The sequence below is a fragment of the Monocercomonoides exilis genome, assembly GCF_001643675.1.
Source record: "Monocercomonoides exilis strain PA203 chromosome Unknown scaffold23-1346700, whole genome shotgun sequence".
Lineage (NCBI taxonomy): Eukaryota > Preaxostyla > Oxymonadida > Polymastigidae > Monocercomonoides > Monocercomonoides exilis.
In genome coordinates this window covers 867585-887052 of record NW_027150568.1, presented here as the reverse complement: position 1 = coordinate 887052, position 19468 = coordinate 867585, and the positions used below count along the sequence as shown (strand labels likewise).

The 19468-nt window shown below is 35.6% G+C and overlaps 3 protein-coding genes across 3 annotated transcripts; 1 reads left to right on the top strand and 2 right to left on the bottom strand.

Annotated features, from left to right (window-relative positions):
* Window positions 1–53: 53 nt before the first annotated feature.
* On the bottom strand, window positions 54–5059 carry MONOS_14477 (uncharacterized protein; the record flags this gene model as incomplete). The annotated part of the gene is made up of 9 exons (XM_067867281.1): window positions 54–94; window positions 145–298; window positions 379–1755; window positions 2369–2527; window positions 2610–2782; window positions 2988–3069; window positions 3327–3879; window positions 4356–4711; window positions 4829–5059. The coding sequence occupies 9 exons, from the start codon at window positions 5057–5059 to the stop codon at window positions 54–56; spliced, it is 3126 nt and encodes a 1041-aa protein (XP_067727247.1).
* Window positions 5060–5736: 677 nt separating this feature from the next.
* Window positions 5737–6721, bottom strand: MONOS_14476 (uncharacterized protein). The gene is made up of 3 exons (XM_067867280.1): window positions 6415–6721; window positions 6203–6360; window positions 5737–6154 (listed from the first exon to the last, which is right to left on the bottom strand). The coding sequence occupies exons 1-3, from the start codon at window positions 6659–6661 to the stop codon at window positions 5864–5866; spliced, it is 696 nt and encodes a 231-aa protein (XP_067727246.1). The 5' UTR covers window positions 6662–6721; the 3' UTR covers window positions 5737–5863.
* Window positions 6722–10866: 4145 nt separating this feature from the next.
* MONOS_14475 (uncharacterized protein) lies at window positions 10867–18443 on the top strand (the record flags this gene model as incomplete). Its single annotated transcript, XM_067867279.1, has 2 exons — window positions 10867–11033; window positions 11187–18443. 2 exons carry the CDS (start codon window positions 10867–10869, stop codon window positions 17950–17952), a joined length of 6933 nt encoding a protein of 2310 aa, XP_067727245.1. The 3' UTR covers window positions 17953–18443.
* Window positions 18444–19468: the final 1025 nt, after the last annotated feature.

Genomic DNA, 19468 nt, shown 5'->3' with positions numbered 1-19468 from the left:
AATCATTAAAATATACAACAACGCGAGAAAACTTAAATCACTTGGAATGAATATCAGCTGAGATCAATATTCTTTTCAAGAGAAGAAAGGTACTCTAAATCAATTATTGACTTTAATGTTTATTGAAATAAAAAAAAGGCAAACTTTGAACTTGCTCTTTTATATATTTGTTTGGATGAAGATTTGGTGATAAGATCTCACCAGTGATGGGACTTTTTCCTGTATTTTGAATCACACCTTCAATTGCAGACCTCTGATAACAATATCCGTCAGATGCAACTACAGCATCTGTCATTAGCTGTTGGAAATATAAAACATTCATTTAAAAAAATGAAATTTTTTTTCTCTAAATTTTTATTAAATTCAAAATTCACAAACCTCATGGCTAATTGGACAAATCATATGCGATATATGATTATCTTCATCTGTTTTGACTTGAGGGCAATATCCAGAAGAGGTGCTAGATGATGTTGATGTTCTATTTGACGAGTTCTGCTGGGGATATATTTGAAGAGGACTTGCTGAGGTATTTTCAATCTGTGGTGGAAGTGCAATTGGAGGTTCACTTTCAGTCATTCCTTGGAGCTTAACGGGAGGCTCAATGATAAGAGGAGCTGAAGGATTGAGAAATGGCGAAGATCTTGCTGGGTTTATTCGTTGTGTCGGATTCATTGATGCTTGAGAAGATAAATATGAAGGCGAAGAAGAAGGTGGAACGTCAAATGGTCTCGGAAATGGAGAAGGTCCTGACTCGTGCTCGTACAACGATTTTGAAGAAGAAGAAGAAGAAGAAGAAGAAGAAGAAGATATTGAAGAGAGATAAGGATCTGTAAATGGTGGAGGAAGAATGGAACGACGAGTTGATGATGAATTTGACGAAGAGGGTATATGAGACTTTGAGGTTTTACTTTCTTCTTCCTCTTCTTCTTCTCTAATTATTTTCCCTTTATGACTTGAATGCTTCTGCTGCGGATATCTTGAGTGAAAAATTGAGGAACAAGTTCCCATAACAAATTGCGAAATGAATTCAGTAATTGATGCAAACGTATTTGTGAATCCACTAAATGCATTTTCGAATAAATACCTAACATCCCACATATCAGGTATATGCCTTTTATATTTAGGAAGAGAGACAATTTCATTAACTTGCAAACGGTGAGGATCTCCTCTCTTAACAAATGTTGCAGTTACAGTGATTTCTGATCCAATAACAACACCACGAAATGAACGGGTTAAATTAAAATTATTTGTTGGAACTAAAAGAACAACGTCTTCGCGAATTTTTGCGCCATGAGATGTTAGGGGAGTAACGTGAATTTCAAGATTTCGACCTCCTTTTTTTGGAAATACAAGTGGCGACTGCAGAATAGCACGAAACGTTATAACCTTTCCTTTCCAGTACTTTTTGAAATAATATTTAGATAGTTTTTGTGCTTGCCAACCAAAGAGATATAAGAAATCCGTATATGTGAAATTCAGGTCAGGGACTGTCAAGGAATCAATTGGAAGCGCATGTATTGTATGATTTAGAAATCTACCTACTGACTGCAGCTCTCCCCTAAATTCTAAAGTTTGACCATTGAAAATGTGATGATATGTAACTCTAGTTCCAGTGTTAAATTTTAGTGTGATTTCCGAATTTGAAAATCGGGAATCGCTTGGGTTCATTGCAATTAAGCAGTGGTCAGGACAACTTTCTATGACTGTACCTTTCCATTGAATTATTTTCCCTTTGTATCGTTCTTCAAACAGTCTCTTTAATTCGGATTCATAGTTACAAGAACACTGACTGACATACGATTCCCAATTCATTTGCGGTCTGGGCGCATAAGGATATTTATATTGAGGATAAACATTCTGATTTCCCATCTCGTTGAAAGAAAAAGTATAAAATATTCACCCACAATTTATTTATTTTATTGTTTGGATCTAAATAATTTTGCGTTTTCCTTCCGCGGAAAAAAATATGAAAGCGGATAAATTTCAAGGTGCAATTAAGTGTTCTTTAGAATTTAACTTTATTGATCCGAAACATGGATAAAGGCAATTTTATCGAGAATTCTTGAAAATACGTTGAATTAAAATTTTCAGCTGTTACAGTCTGAAAGGCATTGATTGTGCAATGTTTCTGCTTGAATTGAAGATCCCTTACGAAGCATGAAACAAAGATTCTTTGCCTTTGACCTTTGCTCTGCTTCAAGAAGACAAGTGTCATATGCTGTTTCAACGACTTGTAAATGCCTTTCAAAAAGAAACTTTCAAAAAAAGAGCAAAATGAGATTGATAGGAAATAAAAGTTAAAGAAAAATAGTCGCAATGTTAAAATTGATATTTTCTCTAAAGAAATTATGCTGAACAAGTTACTCACCTTACATTGAGAGGAGCATGCTTCCTCCGTCTTTGCTCGAGACTCGGAATTACAAAGTCGAAGCTGCGAATCACATTCGGCTGCTACTTGGCGTTCACGCGAAAATTCTGTCTTTGCGCGCTCAGAAGAAGTGTTTAAGAGGCATTTCATGTGAGAGATCTAATAACATTTATGCGAAAAAATTAAAAAAAAAAGATTTTTTTTTTTTTAAAAAAAACTATGTCAAAATCGCATGTCAAACATTACATTTGAAAAGATTGTTCTGTGTTGAGCAAAGAAGCTGGCACTGCGCATGACTGCTGGCGCAGGAAAAGCCGCAAGAGCGTCTGGACGCGTCAATCTGCTCCTTCTGCTGCATGAGGCAGTCTTCGAAGAAGATTTCTGAACCGAATTTCTTGAATGTTACTGTGTTGACTGGAAGAATCAGGGAAAGAATGGAATGAGAACATTAAAAAAAGAAAGAAAAGAAAGAAAAGAAAAAGAAAAAGAAAAGAAAAAGAAAGAAGAAAGAAGAAAGAAGAAAGAAGAAAGAAGAAAGAAGAAAGAAGAAAGAAGAAAGAAGAAAGAAGAAAGAAGAAAGAAGAAAGAGAAGAATATATTTGAAGAGATTGGCTCAAACTTATTTGGCAATCCCTCTGCAGAAATGATAAATCTTTTGTTTGCCTTTCGTCGCAGTCCAAATAACATTCAGTCAAATCGCTCTAAACAGAAGAGAAAGAGTGAAAGAGAAAAAGAGAGAAAGAGAGAGAAAGAGAGAGAGAGAGAGAGAGAAAAGAAAAGAAAAGAAAAGAAAAGAAAAAGGAAAGGAAAGGAAAGAAAAGAAAAGAAAAGAAAAGAAAAGGAAAGGAAAGGAAAGGAAAAGAAAAAGGAAAAGAAAAGAAAAGAAAAGAAAAGAAAAAAAATGAAATGAAATGAAAAGAAAAAAGAAGAATAAGAAGAAGAAGAAGAAGAAGCAAACATCACATTGATCACTGCATTTTGCATCATCATCAGCCAAAAGAGCAGAAAGACTATCCAAATGACTGGAAAGACATTGGTCAAAGAGAAGACGAGAAGATTTGAGAGAGGAAGAAAGAGGGTTTAGTGAGGAAGAAGAATTCAAAGAAGAAGATGAAGAAGAAGAAAGGGAAAGGGAAAGAGAAAGAGGAGGAGAAGAAGAAGAAGAATTCAAAGACGACGAACAAGAAGAAGAAAAAGGAGGAAGAGGAAGAGGAGAAGGGGTTGAGGAAGAAGAAGATGACGATGATGAAGATGACAATGACGAAGAAGAAGAAGATGGAAATGAAAACACAGCAGAAAGCAAAGAGGAAGAATTTGAAAGAGAAGAAGATGGATTTCTGAAGGGAGAAGGACGAAGAGAAGGAGAAGGAGAAAGAAAAGAAGGAGAAAGAGAAGAAATAACACTGATTGCTTCATTTGCAGTTTCAGAGGCATTTTTCAAGCAAAGATCGAGTTTGTGGTTGGACAGCGAAAGATTCACATTCCATTGCGATTTGCAATCAAGTGAGCAACTGATGAGAGGAGGAAGAAGGAGAAGAAGGAAGGAGAGAGGGAGAGAGAGAGAAGGAAGGAATGACGAAAAAAAAAAAAACAGAACAAGTGAAGTTAGAATTTATGGTTGAATAATCAGTGAGAATTTAAATAGAAATTTTCATAAGAAAAAAAAAAAAAGGAATAATTGAAAAATGAAGAAGCAAATATTGAAGAAAAAGCAAAGTTTTACAAGAAGACGAGAACATGAAAAGAAAGAAGAAGAGGATGAAAAATGAAATCAAAACAAGTCATTCAATTATTTCTCCTTTCTCTCTCTCTCTCTCTCTCTCTCTCTCTCTCTCTCTCTCTTTCTTTCTTTCTTTCTTTCTTTCTTTCTTTCTTTCTTTCTTTCTTTCTTTCTTTCTTTTCTTTCTTTCTTTTCTTTCTTTCTTTCTTTCTTTCTCTTTCTCTTTCTCTCTCTCAATTCATTCATTCATTCAATTCATTCACACACGTCATATTCTTCTTTCTGCAGTCGTTGCGGCAGCTATTCGACATCCAGCTGCATTCTCTTTGACAATTGAACTGCTCAATCTGATACACATCTGCTTCTTCTTCTTTTCCTTCTCCTCCTCTTCCTCTTTCTTCTTCCTCCTCCTCCTCAAAAGAATTACCCAAAAAGTGCTTCATTCGAGCTTTTACTTTATTTGTGCTGTTATTTGAGCTTTTCGGGTTCCTCTGATTTTTTTGATTTTTTTGATTTTTTTGGCTTTTCCTGTTTTTCTGATCTTCCAGCCGGTTTTTGATACATCGCTCCCAACACGAGTCTTCAATCATATCGCATTCTTCTCTGCATTCATTTTGAGTGAGCTGGATTGAAACAAAACAAAACAAAATAAAAAAAACATGCATAAGCAAACGATTTGAATGAAATGATATTTATGATAATAATAACAATTTGAGAGAGAAATAGAAAAAATTGTATACTGTGCAGTTTAGGTTGCATAATTCAAAGCTTTCGTTTTGGCATTTGGAAATAAGGCAATTAGTTTCATATTTGCTTCTACAAAGATTTTTCTTTTTTTCTTCATCATGAATTTTGATATTTTTTTCTTCAATCACCTGCAAATGTTTTTTTGCTTTATCATGAGCACCTTTGGAAAAGAATGTTTTGTTCTGAATTTCATCAACCTCAGTTGAAGATCTAAGTTCAGACATGAACAAGCAATGCTACAAATAAGGTTGAAAAGAGAGAAAGTATATCCTCGAAAAATTTCGTTGAAATAATGCAAGCCTCAAATGAATTGAAGCAACTATCCGAGCAAATAGGACGAAATTTTTTGCATTCTTTCAAAGAACATAGCGATAAGCGTTCATTTGCGTTAATGATGCAACTTCGTTGCAATTTCGAAGATAAATCTGAAAAAAAAATAAAAAATTATCCTATTTTCGCAAAAAAATATTTATAGGATTTTAAGCAAACCATCATCGACGTTACAATCAAGTAAATCTTTTGCATATTTTAATTTGCAATCCCGTAAACATTGGTTATATCGAATTTCAATGCAATTGTTTTCGCAAGAAAAGATTTCCTCTTCACATTTTGCAATCCTTCTTCTTTCCTGAATATTACTAGATATTTGACGGCATTGTTCATATTCTTGTTTGCATTCATTCAAACATTTATTTGTATTTCTTTCTCTATTTCTAAATAAATCTATCTTGGGATAAACAATCAAAAATAAACAAACCTCCATCTTAAAAAGTAATCGGACATGTCTGCTTTCAAATAATCAAAAATGCAATAAATAAGGAATATAAACAATTTATGATGCATCTAATTAAATATTTTTTGCTCACTTTTTGAAAAAACTAAAAAAATGAAATTTTGCTGTAGTTCACATTTTAATATGTTGGGATCATTTTTTTCAATCGTTGAATTTATGCAAAACGATCAAAGACAAAAATAAAATTAATGTACAATCAAACAAAATTTTGAATAAAAAAGTTCGACATCTTATCCTAATCGCTTTCTGAATCTGAATCTGAATCAGAATCTGAATCATCTCCTGAATCGCCATCTGATTCATCATCATCAGAATCTGATTCACTGTCATCATTTGAATCAGAATCATCATCTGAGTCTTCCTCAGAATCTGAATCATCATCTGAATCATCGTCGGAATCAGAGTCAGAATCGGAATCGCTGTCATCTTTCTTCTTCTTTTTGCCTTTCTCCTTCTTTGCTAATTTTTTAGCAAGCCTTTCTTTTTTCTTTCTTTCCTTTTCTTTTTTCTGCTGATCTTTTTCTTTCTAAAATAGAAAATATGACAAAATAAAGTCAATCTATGTGCAACAAACTTCATCAAATTGTTGCTTTGCTGCTTGGTGATAGGCTTCAAGATCTTCTTTTGTTTTGATTTGTCCATCCTTTTCAAACGTGCTTTTCCGAATCATTTTTTCCTCTTTTTCTTGTGATGGAATGTAAGGAGATATAAAATTAACTGTTGGCATAGATTCTGTAAAGAAATTTATTGAATTCAATTTATGAGAAAAAAATTTTTACTTCAAACCAGCATTTTTTTGAAGTTGGGATAGAGAGTTTGATACCAACTGTTCCGATGCTCCAAAAGTTTTTGTAAGCTGAGATAAATAAGTTTCTGTAGATTTCGTAAGAAGTAATGCCCTTAGAACAATCCCAGCTTGCTTTAAAATAGAAGAAAGATGTCTCTTTTCCATAACGCCCAAATCATCTATTTTCAAGCCTAATGTTCGAAGTACTACATCGTTAGTAATTTGGTTTATTCCCAATGATGTCATTTCAAAAAAATATTTCTGAATGAAAAATATTAATAAGAACAATTGATCTTTCAAAATAAATAATATACAGGAGAGTTACAATTATTTTTATCAACAAATCTTGATCCTCTTGAAACCAAGTTAAAATTGATAACGGATTATAAATGTTTAATGAAATAAAATTGCTGTTTGAGGAAAGTATGTTTTGATAATTACTTATTTCAGAATAAAAAACCAATATTTAGACAACTTGCTTTAAAAATGTAAAAAATTTTTTTTTTTTTTTTTTTTTTTTTTTTTTTTTTTTATTTTTTTTTTTTTTTTTTTTTTTTCATAGCCAAATATATTATCCTCATTTGAAGCAATTGACGATCTATCTCTTTTAAAGCCATTCTCATTATTATTTACCATGTCTTTGATATTTGTGTAGTTACACAATTTCTTATTCGAAATTGTGAACGAATTGTACAAAATCAATCAAAATGAGCATTATTTTAAAAAAATTATTTGTGAAGAATTGGTGTTTGACTGAATGTTCCAAAGTGAGAAAATGTTGTTCAGTCAATGCTTGAAATATTGATGAGAAATTGAACCTCTAATATTATTATTTGTCGAAAAACATATTAAAATCCACATTTTCTGAAAAAATCATCACAATTGAAATCTTCTAATTGACAAATGAATTCATCTCACATTGTTTGATTATGCATTATACAATTAACATTTATTATTTTCTACAAATTAAGATGCCAAAGACAAACATTTTTCTCTATAAAAAAAACTAGGGTCAATAATTTATCGGTGCCCAAAAAATAAATCGGGACCTAAAATTTCTGGCTCTCCAGAGCACTTTTCGAAAAAAAAATAAATAATAGAAAATTTTTAATATATTATAAAAAGCTAATCCTGAAAATATTTTTTCAAATTTTAATTTTTGTGAAAAGATCTGGTGTTTTATGTTTTGTTTTTTTCGATCAAAGACTTGCTCGTATTTTCACGAGCTTTTTGTTTTGAGGTTTTTAAGTGTTGTTATTGTTATTGAACATAACTACTTTATGTTTTTGGTTATTTTTCATTGTTTAACACTTCATTTTATATTATTTTTTCCATTTCTCAAAATTTCAATTAATAGTAGAATACATTTGAATAAATAAGTTTTTTCGTTTAAATAATAAAATAATAAACAAACTATCAACAATTGAAGATATTCAAAAGGAATAAAATCTTTATATTTTAATGATAGTGATTATTATTCTTAAAAACCTTGTTCATGTGAATTAATGTTTCATTTGCTTCATATAACATTCTTTCATTTCAAAATTTTGGTGATGCACCTTTCAATCAGTTTTTCAACAATTATTCAACTTATAAAAACATCGTTACTCAAATTTCGCTAACTTTTTTTTTTCGAAATATTGTGAAATAGAAAAAATAATAAAAAATGAAGTGTTAAACAATGAAAAATAACCAAAAACATAAAGTAGTTATGTTCAATAACAATAACAACACTTAAAAACCTCAAAACAAAAAGCTCGTGAAAATACGAGCAAGTCTTTGATCGAAAAAAACAAAACATAAAACACCAGATCTTTTCACAAAAATTAAAATTTGAAAAAATATTTTCAGGATTAGCTTTTTATAATATATTAAAAATTTTCTATTATTTATTTTTTTTTCGAAAAGTGCTCTGGAGAGCCAGAAATTTTAGGTCCCGATTTATTTTTTGGGCACCGATAAATTATTGACCCTAGTTTTTTTTATAGAGAAAAATGTTTGTCTTTGGCATCTTAATTTGTAGAAAATAATAAATGTTAATTGTATAATGCATAATCAAACAATGTGAGATGAATTCATTTGTCAATTAGAAGATTTCAATTGTGATGATTTTTTCAGAAAATGTGGATTTTAATATGTTTTTCGACAAATAATAATATTAGAGGTTCAATTTCTCATCAATATTTCAAGCATTGACTGAACAACATTTTCTCACTTTGGAACATTCAGTCAAACACCAATTCTTCACAAATTCACCATAAATTATTCAACATTGAAAAACTTAAATTCAAAATCGAAAAAGTTTAAAACAACATCGAAAATATTAAATTTAACATTGAAAATTCTTTATCATCTTAAATTTTGAAAAAAAATCAAAAAATTCATACTCATGTCAATTTCTTTTCTTTCAGTTATTGATCCGAGAAATTTATCAATTTCAATTACATAAAAATATTTTTGATGTGTTTGTGGTATTTGATTTTGTTCAATAAAGTGAATAACAAATAATTGAATATATATAACTCTTTACATGCGCTTAGGAGATTACAAGGAATTTATGCAAAAAAATAAAAGTGATAGGATAGTTCATGATCTTGTTTTGTTCACAAAAAGACAGAAAATCATATCATTTATTGAAAACGAAATGTTTTGAATTTCATTAATTGCATTGGTAGCTGATAAAACAAAACATTTTCGATATTTATTATTTTAAAGAATCGATTTATATCAATCTTTATCATAGAAAACATAAGTTTACAACGAAAGAAAAACATTTTCAATAAATAAACATTTGTTATTATCAACATTTGTGTCAATGAAATTACCATGGTTTCGAATTGAATTGAAATTCTGTACCAATTAACTTCTTTTTCGATTTTGAATTTAAGTTTTACGATGCTGAATAGTTTTTGGTGTAACATTGTTTGAAAAAATTCTCAACTTGTTGAATTGGCTGATTATTTTTGAAATTATAAAATTTTTTCCGTGGGTGATGATAATTATATAAATTCACTGTCATGGGAAAATAATTTTCATTCTTATATAAAATGTTTATTTGTCTTTTCAAAAGCCAACATTTGATGAAAAAAAAGACAGAGATGGTTTTTATCGGAGTTGTCTTTTTTCGGAATTCATCAACAAATGTTCAAAACAAAATAATCAAATCGAAAATATGTTCGAAAAAATAAGATTTCGAAAATAATTACTCAATTATTTATGAATAACAAATATTTCATTTAACTATGCCCGATACTTATCGAGCAACACATAAAAATAACATGTCATATAACCTTCCATTTTCTTTTTTTTAAATATTTTGATCATTCAAAGAATATCAGTTTAACTCACTTCTCAAACAAATTTCTATTGGATGAATTTGAAAATTTTTTCAATTTGGTATCCTTGATTAATAATAATGGTAAAAAACAAACTCAAAACCCATATTCACATTCAAGATGAATTTGGTGTTTTTGTTAACTTTGACTTCTCTGTTGAATAGCTCAGATATTGATGATGAATCTAAACGCAATGGCTTCAAATGTGATGTAAATTCTCAAGATGAACATATTTTGAATCAAGGATTATCCTTTTACCATTCAGACGAAAATCTTGGATTCTTTCATTTTCATGGTTTCGATGCAAATGATAATGTGAATAAAAACAAAATTACTGATAAAGATGCTGAAGCACCAGGGTTGATGCAAAAACGAAGTGATCATTTTTCAAAAGAAAAAAGAAGAGAATTAAAGGATATGGACAATCATTTGATGAATGAGAATTGTCAGTTTAAGACAATTGGTGATTCAAAAAGAGTTTTTCGCAACCAAAGATCCACTGTGATGGCGATGATCAATTTTGGAAATTCGAGTTGTGAAATGAAATATTTGTCCTTTTTCAAAGAAGAGAGCATATCTCTCATGTTCATCAACAACTTGTCCACAGTTCTTGTTCATTGTTGTTCAATCCATCAAAATGGAGCATCAAGTGATTATTCATTCACACTGAATGAAGGACATTTGATTCTGAGCAACACTTCTTATTTGAGTGCTGGATGTGCAGAAATTATTGAACCATTTGTTGGTTGCGATAAAATGAGTTCTGAAAAAATGAAAAAAGACTTGAAAATCATTGATTCTGATTTTTCTTCATTTTTTCTTGTGAAATCAACCTCTCTTTTGGCAAGCGCAAACATTCGGAAAATATCAGTTTTCAACTGCCATTTTTCGAATATCTCGCAAAGCGCAAGAATTCAAAACAATCACTATTCAATAGGCAACTCGAAAAATGACTATTCTTTCACTGGATGCGTTGTCGAGAAAGTGGATTCTCCACTTGGTGGAGGATTGGTCGAAGGGATGCATTCAGGATATCATCATTTCTTGGCATCGAATTTGAGTTATTTTCAATGCATTCGAAGAGAAAATGCAGATCCAGTGATTGGAAACAAAACAATGACAAGACAAGCAATCCCATCTGGAGATGCAACATTTGTGGATTGTGATTTCAACAACCTTTCAACTGAAAATTCATCAAGAGTTAATGGTGGTGCAATTCTTTTCACATCTTCTGGTCTCTTAAATGTATCATTTTGCAGATTTAATGAATGCCATTCTTCTTGGTGTGGCGGAGCGATTTCTTCTCAAGGAGATGGAAAGAAATCTGAAATTACATCATCCAGTTTTGAATCTTGTTCAGTAGAAGCTTCTGGTGGTTGTTTATATTTTTATTTTATTTCTTCATTTTCTGTAAAAAACATTAATTGTTCGAATAGTTCAGTTAAACATATGGGTGGGGGAATATTCATTGAGCACAATGTTAATCAAGGGATTGTTGAAAATTGTCACATTTACTGCTGCAGAAAGAACACAACACAATACAATGGAGGAGGGAGTGTTGGATTATATAATCACGGAACTGCTGTGATTTCGGATTGCTCATTTTGTGGTGGATTCAGCGAGAATAATGGAGCAGGAATAAGTTGGGATAACATCCCAGGAGAAAATGATTCACCAACATTGTTTTGCTTCTTTTCGAATAACACAGCTGCGAATCTGGGCCATGATGTTTATGTTGTTGAGGGATGGACAAGCATCAATGAAAATTCGTTTGTGCATTGTCGTTCAAGCACAAGTGCAAACAGCAATCGAGTGGTCAAAGGAGAAACAGAATACAATAATTGGATTCCAAAGATCTTCTTCAACCCAGTGTTTGTGAACTCAATGGAAGGACTGGATCACATGGCCTGTGGGTTTGTGAGGGCAGGAGATGAATACGGAAGGAGATGCAAAACAATTGAATATGGAATGAGTGTGCTGGATACTGATGGAAGCAGCAATGAAGTGATCATTGAAGTTGGGGATTATGAAGAAAACAGAATTGATGTTGGAAAAATGAAGATATCGTTTGATGGAAAAGATAAAACACAAGTGATTGTTCACAACAGATCACCAAATGGAGAATCGTTGGTGGCCATCAGAACAGGAGAGGGAAGTTTCAGAAATATGACATTTGTTTGTGGAGAGAATCCATCGTCTCATCTGATGGAAGTGCTGGAAGAAGAAGGGAAGTTGAATATGTGTGAGTGTGCGATAACTTCATTGACAAACGATGAACGCTGTGTGTTAACAGCATCGCTAATGATCATCCAGATGGGATCTGTCATTTTTGACTCTGTTGAGATCAGTGGAATATCGTTTTCGTCAGTTCCTGCATTCGAGATCAGGGGAGAGCACTCATTATCTTTCCATGTGAAGGGCGTCGAGGTTAATGGGATTTCTCGGATGAGTGGAGATGGAAGTGTGATTTGTGGGAGTCTGGTGAATGGGATGAAGATGAACATCTCAGGAGGAATGATGAGGAATTGTGAGTGTGAGGATGGGTGTGGAGGAGGGATGTGGATTCAGCTCAATGAAGGCTCACAGATGGAGATTGGGAATGTCTCAAGTGAAAGTGGTGATGAGAATGTTGATAATGTGATATTCAGCAATTGCAGCTGTGTGGGGAAGGGAAATGGAGTTGGGGGGTTTGGTGGAGCAATTTATCTGGATGTGTGTGATTGGAATTGTGCCTTTTGCATTCATTATGCTTCATTTGAGAATTGCCAAGCAGAGAAAGGGAACAACATATTTGTGAATGCACAGTGCTTGAGAGATGTTGTGAGCAAGGCCACATTTGGCTTTGAGTGTGAGGGCATGACAGACAGCGACTTATTGGGATTTGAGGATGGGTGCCGGGAGGAGTATGCACCACTTCTTCCATTTTTGATGGAGGCTGGGGATGTTGGATTTGTGGGAGGAGAGAAAAGCTTGGACTTCAGCAGATGTGGAATGGAGCAGTATCCGTGCTCATCGATCAACAAAGTGGTTGAGGTGTGGTATGGGGATGAAACAAGAACAATCAGAATCATAAATGGATTTGTGCTCTGTGAAAAGATTGTGATGGAAAGCCAGTTTTGGAATGCGACAGGCATTCTTGGAGACACTGCCGTTGATGTTGTTGTGCCTTCTCCTCTGTTTGACTCAGAATGTTTGATTTGCATTTCATCCGGAGCATTGCTGAAAGATATGTGCTTTTCTCTTCCATCAACTCTTTCTCCAGCCTCATCATTCGTCCTTTCCTCTTCATATGCTTTGAGTGTCTGTGATTGCTCAATTGAGACTGCCATCGGAAACTCACTGAATGAAATTGAATACTGTATTTTTCATATTGATAGAGGAGAGCTGCACATGGCAGGCTTTTCGAACAAAGGTCCAATAAACACCTTGTCAAATCCAATTATAAAATGCACCGGAGATGGCATAGCTGAACTTTCGAATTGTGTTCTAACTGGAATAACGAGGAGAACTGGAGGGGGAAGCTGTTTGGAAAGAATATGTGAGAAAATCGAAAGTGAAAGTGAGAGTAGAGATGCTTCTGTTGCTGTTATTATTGTTGTTTCTGGTTGCACATTCAGTGAATGTTGTATTGAAGAGAAAGATGAATGTGGTGGAGGAATGAAGATTTCGATCAACAAAGATGAGGAGGTTGTGATAAATGGATCGACCACTTTTGATGGATGCAAGACAGAGAATGTAACAAACTCAATCGGAAGAGGAGGAGGGATGATGATATCAGTTGGAAATGGAGGGAGCTTGAAGATGAAGGAAGTGAAGTTTGATAGATGTGACGTGTCATCAGGCAAGAGTGATGAGGTGGAAAGAGGATTGGGAGGAGGAATGTTTGTTGAACTTCCCAATCAATTGGGAACATTCATTTTGGAAGGAATGGAATTTGAGGGGTGCAATGCCTGGAAAGGGATGAATGTGTTTGTTTCGGGATGGGATCTGAGTGAGATTGTGAACAAAGAGAACTTCAAATGGGAGATGGGTGATGAGGAGTTGAGATCATTGGATGAGCTGTGTGGATGGGAAAGGAAGACAACAGGAGAGGAGGGATATGTGATTCCATTGGTTGTGTATTTGTGGTCAAATTGGAGTGGGAATGGGTATGTTTCTGAGAGAAAGGGAGGAGACTTCAGTGGGTGTGGGTATTCAGAAGCACCATGTTCATCGATTAACCACTTGATATCACTGAGATATGGAACACTTGGAGGAAGTGAATCACATGTGATAATTGTTGATTTAGTGCTCCTTCAAAATTCATTGCATTTGATTCAGACAGATTCAGACACACCAAAAATATCAATAGAAGGAGAAGAAAATGGAACAGTGCTGAGGGTTGATGAAGAGAATGAAGGAGAAGTGGAAGAAGCAATGGTTGCCTCAGAAGTGATTCTCTCATTTGTGAATGTTTCATTTGTTCTGCCAAATGTGCTTGTTCATCATCTGGCATTCATCAAATCGTCGTCAGGAGATGGGGCACTTTCTGTGAGAAGCTGCTCATTTGTGAGTGAGGATGCCTCAAAAGAAACGAATTTCTGTTTGGTGAGAGTGGATGGAGGGAGTGTGGCGATCGAAGACTGTGCCCTGAAAGAATTCCATTTGTTGCAAGGATTTATGGAATTGTCCTCAGATGTGAAAGTGGCAGATGTGATGAATCTGTCGATCAGTTACACGAGTGTTTCTGGAAGAAGTCTGATATCAATCAGTGAATCTGCTCTCTTATCAGAAAGATCATTGAAAGAAGCAACAATGTTGAAAAACAAAGTGAATGGAGATGAAGATGGAATGTTATTGATGAGTGTTAACGGCTCAACATTCACAAACATCACATGCAGCGACAACAGAGCCACAATTGTGAGTTCTGGTTCATTTGAATGTGAAATGAGATGCTTTGTGGAAGGGTGTGTGATGACGAAGTGTCTGAGTGAGTGGAGCGAAGAGGGAGGAGGGATGAAAGTGAGTTTGAAGAGCAGAGGGAGTGAGCTGAGAGTGAGTGGTTGCATGTTTGGGATGTGCTCGTGCTCAGTAGTGAAGGGGAGAGGAGGAGGGTTGATGATAGATGCATCTGGTTTGGATGGAGCACAGACAGACACAGGAGATGCACCACCTTTAGGAATACTGATCGAGAGCACCAGATACACAATGAATGACGCGTATGTGGGGAAGGATGTGTTCATCCGATGCAACCGGATTGAAAAGGAGATCAATGAAAAATTGTTTTCATTGGACTTCAGCCAGGAGTCATTGAAGTCGAACAACTCGATTTGTGGAAGCGATGAAGAGAAAACAGATATTGATCTGATCCCGCTGATCACATTCTATTATGGACAGCAAGTGTTTGTGAATGCGAATGGGAGGGATATCAGACAGTGTGGAGAGCAGACGAATCCGTGCAAAAGCATCAGCTGCAGTGTGGATCACATTCAAAGAGGAGTGGGGAATGTCATTTGGATTGACGAAGAAGGAGATATTGGAGGAGAATGTGTGATTGGAGATTTAAATGTGAAGTCAATGAAGAAGATGAAGGCGACAGTCCATTTCAATGCAACAATTCAAGAGATAGGAAACGAAAGGAGTGTGATTGTGTTTGCGAATGAGTGTGTTGTGGAGCGGTGTGTGTTTGAGTTTGGGGAGTTGCACGAAGCAAATCACAGGTACATAATGAAAGTGAAGAATGGAACAACAATGATGAGAGAATGCGAATGCTTGTCATCCACAACTGAATTGATCAAAAGCAGCACGATAATGGCAGTTGAAGGGGGAGAACTGGAGATGGACAGGTGTGCATTCACGAGAATGAAATTGTGTGTGCCTTTGATAGTATTTGTTGGTGAATCTGAAGCAACCATATCAGAAACAAGAATAGATAATTTGGAATCAGAGGGAAATGTGATTGAAGTTGGAAACAGAGCAAGAGTGGAGATGAAAATGTTGGATATTCAGAATATCACTCTCTCAAAAAGTGGAAGTGTGGTGAAAATGAAGAATGCGGTGAAGAGTATTGCTTTGTCTAATTGTTCATTTGGAACGTGTTTGAGCCCAAAAGAGAAAGGATCGATTGTGTCCGTGGATAATTGTGTTGATGTGGGTTTTGATTCCTGTAGCTTCCTTGGGGGTTTTGAAGATGAGACAAGAGAAGAATGGGGAAAAAATAACAAAATGGATGAGATCTGCAAATGGAATGGGTCAGTTGTGGATGTTCAATCCAGCAATGTTGGGATGAAAGACACAACAATCAGCAACTCGAAAAAAGGGGGGCTTTCGTTGTCAGGTGGAAGTGTGGAGATATATGATGGGAGATTTGAGAACAACAATCCGTCGATAGCGAATTATGGATCGGCACGAAGAAACATCCTGTGTGGAGACTCAGGAAGATTGAGGGTTGTGAGTTTGAAGGGAGGGGATGGATTGGAGAAAAATACCTCTTTGTGGATATTGGATGAAGGATGCACACTGGAAGGGATTGCAGGAGAAAGAGCATCTCCCTTTTTCATCCCGAGGGTGGAGAGTGTGTCATCGGAAAAGTCAGCGGAGGTGGTGAATGTTGTGTTCAGAGGATCAGTTCTCCTTCCATGCAACCTCTCATTCAAGACAGTTGCAGCAGTTGGGGATGAGGAGGTGGTTGAGAAATATTCGTTTGACGAAAGTGGTTTCATATCAGAAGAAGAGGTGCATGGGTCTGTTCCTGCCAAGACAGTTGAAGGGGTGGCAAGTGAAGCAGAAGTGAGGGTGTGTATTCTGTTTGGGAGTGCTGATTCTCCATCAGCCACTGATTCTTTCGTTCTGAAGAACAGGAGTGAATCCAAAACAAGTGGAGATGAAAGGATTGCTGAAGGAGGAAAGAAAGAAAGATCGATATGGCCAATTATTGTGATTGCACTTGTTGTGATTTTGTTGATTGTTCTGATTGTTTCAATTATTGTTACAATAAGATGGAGAAAAGCTAAAAATGAGAACGAAGATCTGAGAGAGATTGTGAATGACAATATCAAAAAGGATCCAAAGCTGATTGAGATGATGACGATGGAGATGTCGCCTGAGGAACAGTGGCGAAGAGCCGAAAGAGAGGCAGAGAAGAAGAATGAAGAAAAGATTAAGAAGAGAATGTATGAGAAAAGCCTTGGACATTCGGAGTCGTCAGAGCATCTTCTGTCCGAGAGTGGCTCAACTGAATATATTCTGGGAAGAGATTCAGACAAGATTCCTGAGTGGATGCTGGAGAAAGTTGATGAGAAAGAAGAGGAAGAAGAAACAAGAAAGAGATCGCCTTCACCTTCCATTTCATCCACTTGTTCAACTGATTCAGATTCCACTTTTGTTCGAGGAGAGGATCTGTGTCCAACCACCTCATCGATGTCGAATCTGGTGGATGCCATGGCCTGCTCATCTCCTCATGAGAAGCTGATTGTGGATTTGAGAGATTCGCTGTTCATGTTGTTGCATGGAAGGAATGAAAAGAAGGAGATGGAAATTGGGAGCCTTCAACAAAGAGAGCAGACAGCTTCCCAGATCCTGTTCTGGGTGGCGAATGGGGCTCTCCATTCATTCGATGAGGAAAAAGAATTGCCTTCTCTGGCCAATCTGAGTCCTCACATTGTGTTGTTCTCAGAACACATGGTGATTGCGATTGCCACGCACTCCGACTTCTCCTCTGATGATTCTGATTCATCATCCATCTCTTCATTAACTGTTGTGACATCTGCCAGTGATGATGAGGACTCTCTTCCTTCATCAGCCTTTGAGGATGAGGAAGACAACCGATATGAGTGTTTGCGGTGGAAGGCGCCCGAGTTGCTGATGAACAGGAAAATGGGGGCAACAAAGGAGTCAGTGGTGTTTTCGATTGGGATGATGCTGTGGGAGTGTCTGACGCTGCAGATCCCGTTTGGGGAGTATGAGGCAGAAATGGCGGGGAAGAAGATCAAAGATGGGGAGAGGCCGAAGATGTTGGTGGGTTGTGAGTCGCCTCTTGGGGAGGTTGCGAGCAAAGGGATGGCGCAGAAGGCGGAGGAGAGGCCTGGGCTGGAAGATCTGAAAAGAGAGTTTTTCATGCGATTTCCAGAAGGGGCGATTGTGTTCACGATGTCAGATGCAGTTGATCTTGTGGGAGAATTGAGCAAGAGAGGAAGCACCGATGAGAAGAAAGGGGATGAGTGATGAGAGGCAACACACCAGAGAAATTGCGCTTGAAGAAGAATAAGAAGAAGAAGAAGAATAAGAAAAGAGCTAGTGAAACATTGGGATAACACGAGCTTTTCAATCTGACTTGTTGGCTCTTTTCAGAATATTTTCCTGGAGTTTGAGCCATAATGCTATGATGATTGCAATGAATGCAAAAAGAACAATTTTTTATTAAAAAAACTTTTTATTCATTTTTATAAGTTATTGAAAGGAACTTGGGGTTTGTTATTCATTTTTTGTGGGGTTGTTTGAATAATATTTGACTCATTGATTCATTTGTGCTCGTTGTTCTGTTTTTCTTTTCTATCTTTTCTTCTCTTCTCTGTTTGTATTTAACTTTTGAAGTTTTAAAATTCTTTTAATAAAAGATCATTGGCATTTTTCGTTGGAGTAACAATTCATATAGATATGTGTTTTTTCAGCATTTCACACATTCACTCCCAAAAATCAATGAGAAAAATACGAGAGAGAAAGGATGCAGCTGTGATTGGCAAGCTCACTGCCTTTTCTGACAAAGTTGCTGATTAATCCTCCCACATGGAAATATGGTTTATGAATGGTGGAAGCATGAAAAAATGCAACAGGAGTGATGGAGCAACAGCACAAGGAAGATAAAAAAGAAAATGAAGGAAATCTCTCTGACTTGAGTAATCAATGCAAAACACATGGATGAGATATGTAGCTGACTTTTTTTCCCTGACTTTCCACAAACACTCTCGCTGGGAGCAAAGGACATCTTTGAAAGCCTTCAAACAGACTTTTGATTTTTTATCAAAGCATTTATTTCCTGGTTTGTGCAGCAGAAAGAGAGAAGTTATGTGAGCACCTTGGCATACAATTTAATTTGTTTGATAATTTACAGATAAACAAAGAATTTCGTGTGAATTTATTGTGGACTATTTTCAGATAAGAAATCTGTTTAAATTGGATGCCAAGGTGCTCACATAACTTCTTTCTTCCACAAACAAACTTTCTCTCAAATCCAAAGTCAGCTTCTCATGAGGAGATGAGCAGGCCATGGCATCCACCAGATTCGACATCCATGAGGGGTTGGCACAGATCCTCTCTTCTCATCATTTTTGAAGTGGAATCTATATGGTGTGATTCTTTCCAAATACTCAGAAGATTCGATCACATCAACTTTATTCAATTCATCAACTTTCTGAATCCATTCAGAATCATCATGAAGAAAGAGCTCAGAGGCTTGACAGAAGATGCACATCTCATCCAAGGCTTTCCTCATACATTCTCTTCTTAATCTTTTCTTCATTCTTCTTCTCTGCCTCTCGCTCGGCTCTTCGCCACTCTTCCCAGGCTGCATCTCCTCCCATCATCTCAATCCTTTGATCCTGATCATTCACTTTCTCAGATCTTCGTTCTCATTTTTAGAGAGTTTCATCATCAATAATTGAAACAATCAGAACAATCAACAAAATCACAACAAGTGCAATCACAATAATTGGCCATATCGATCTTTCTTTCTTTCCTCCTT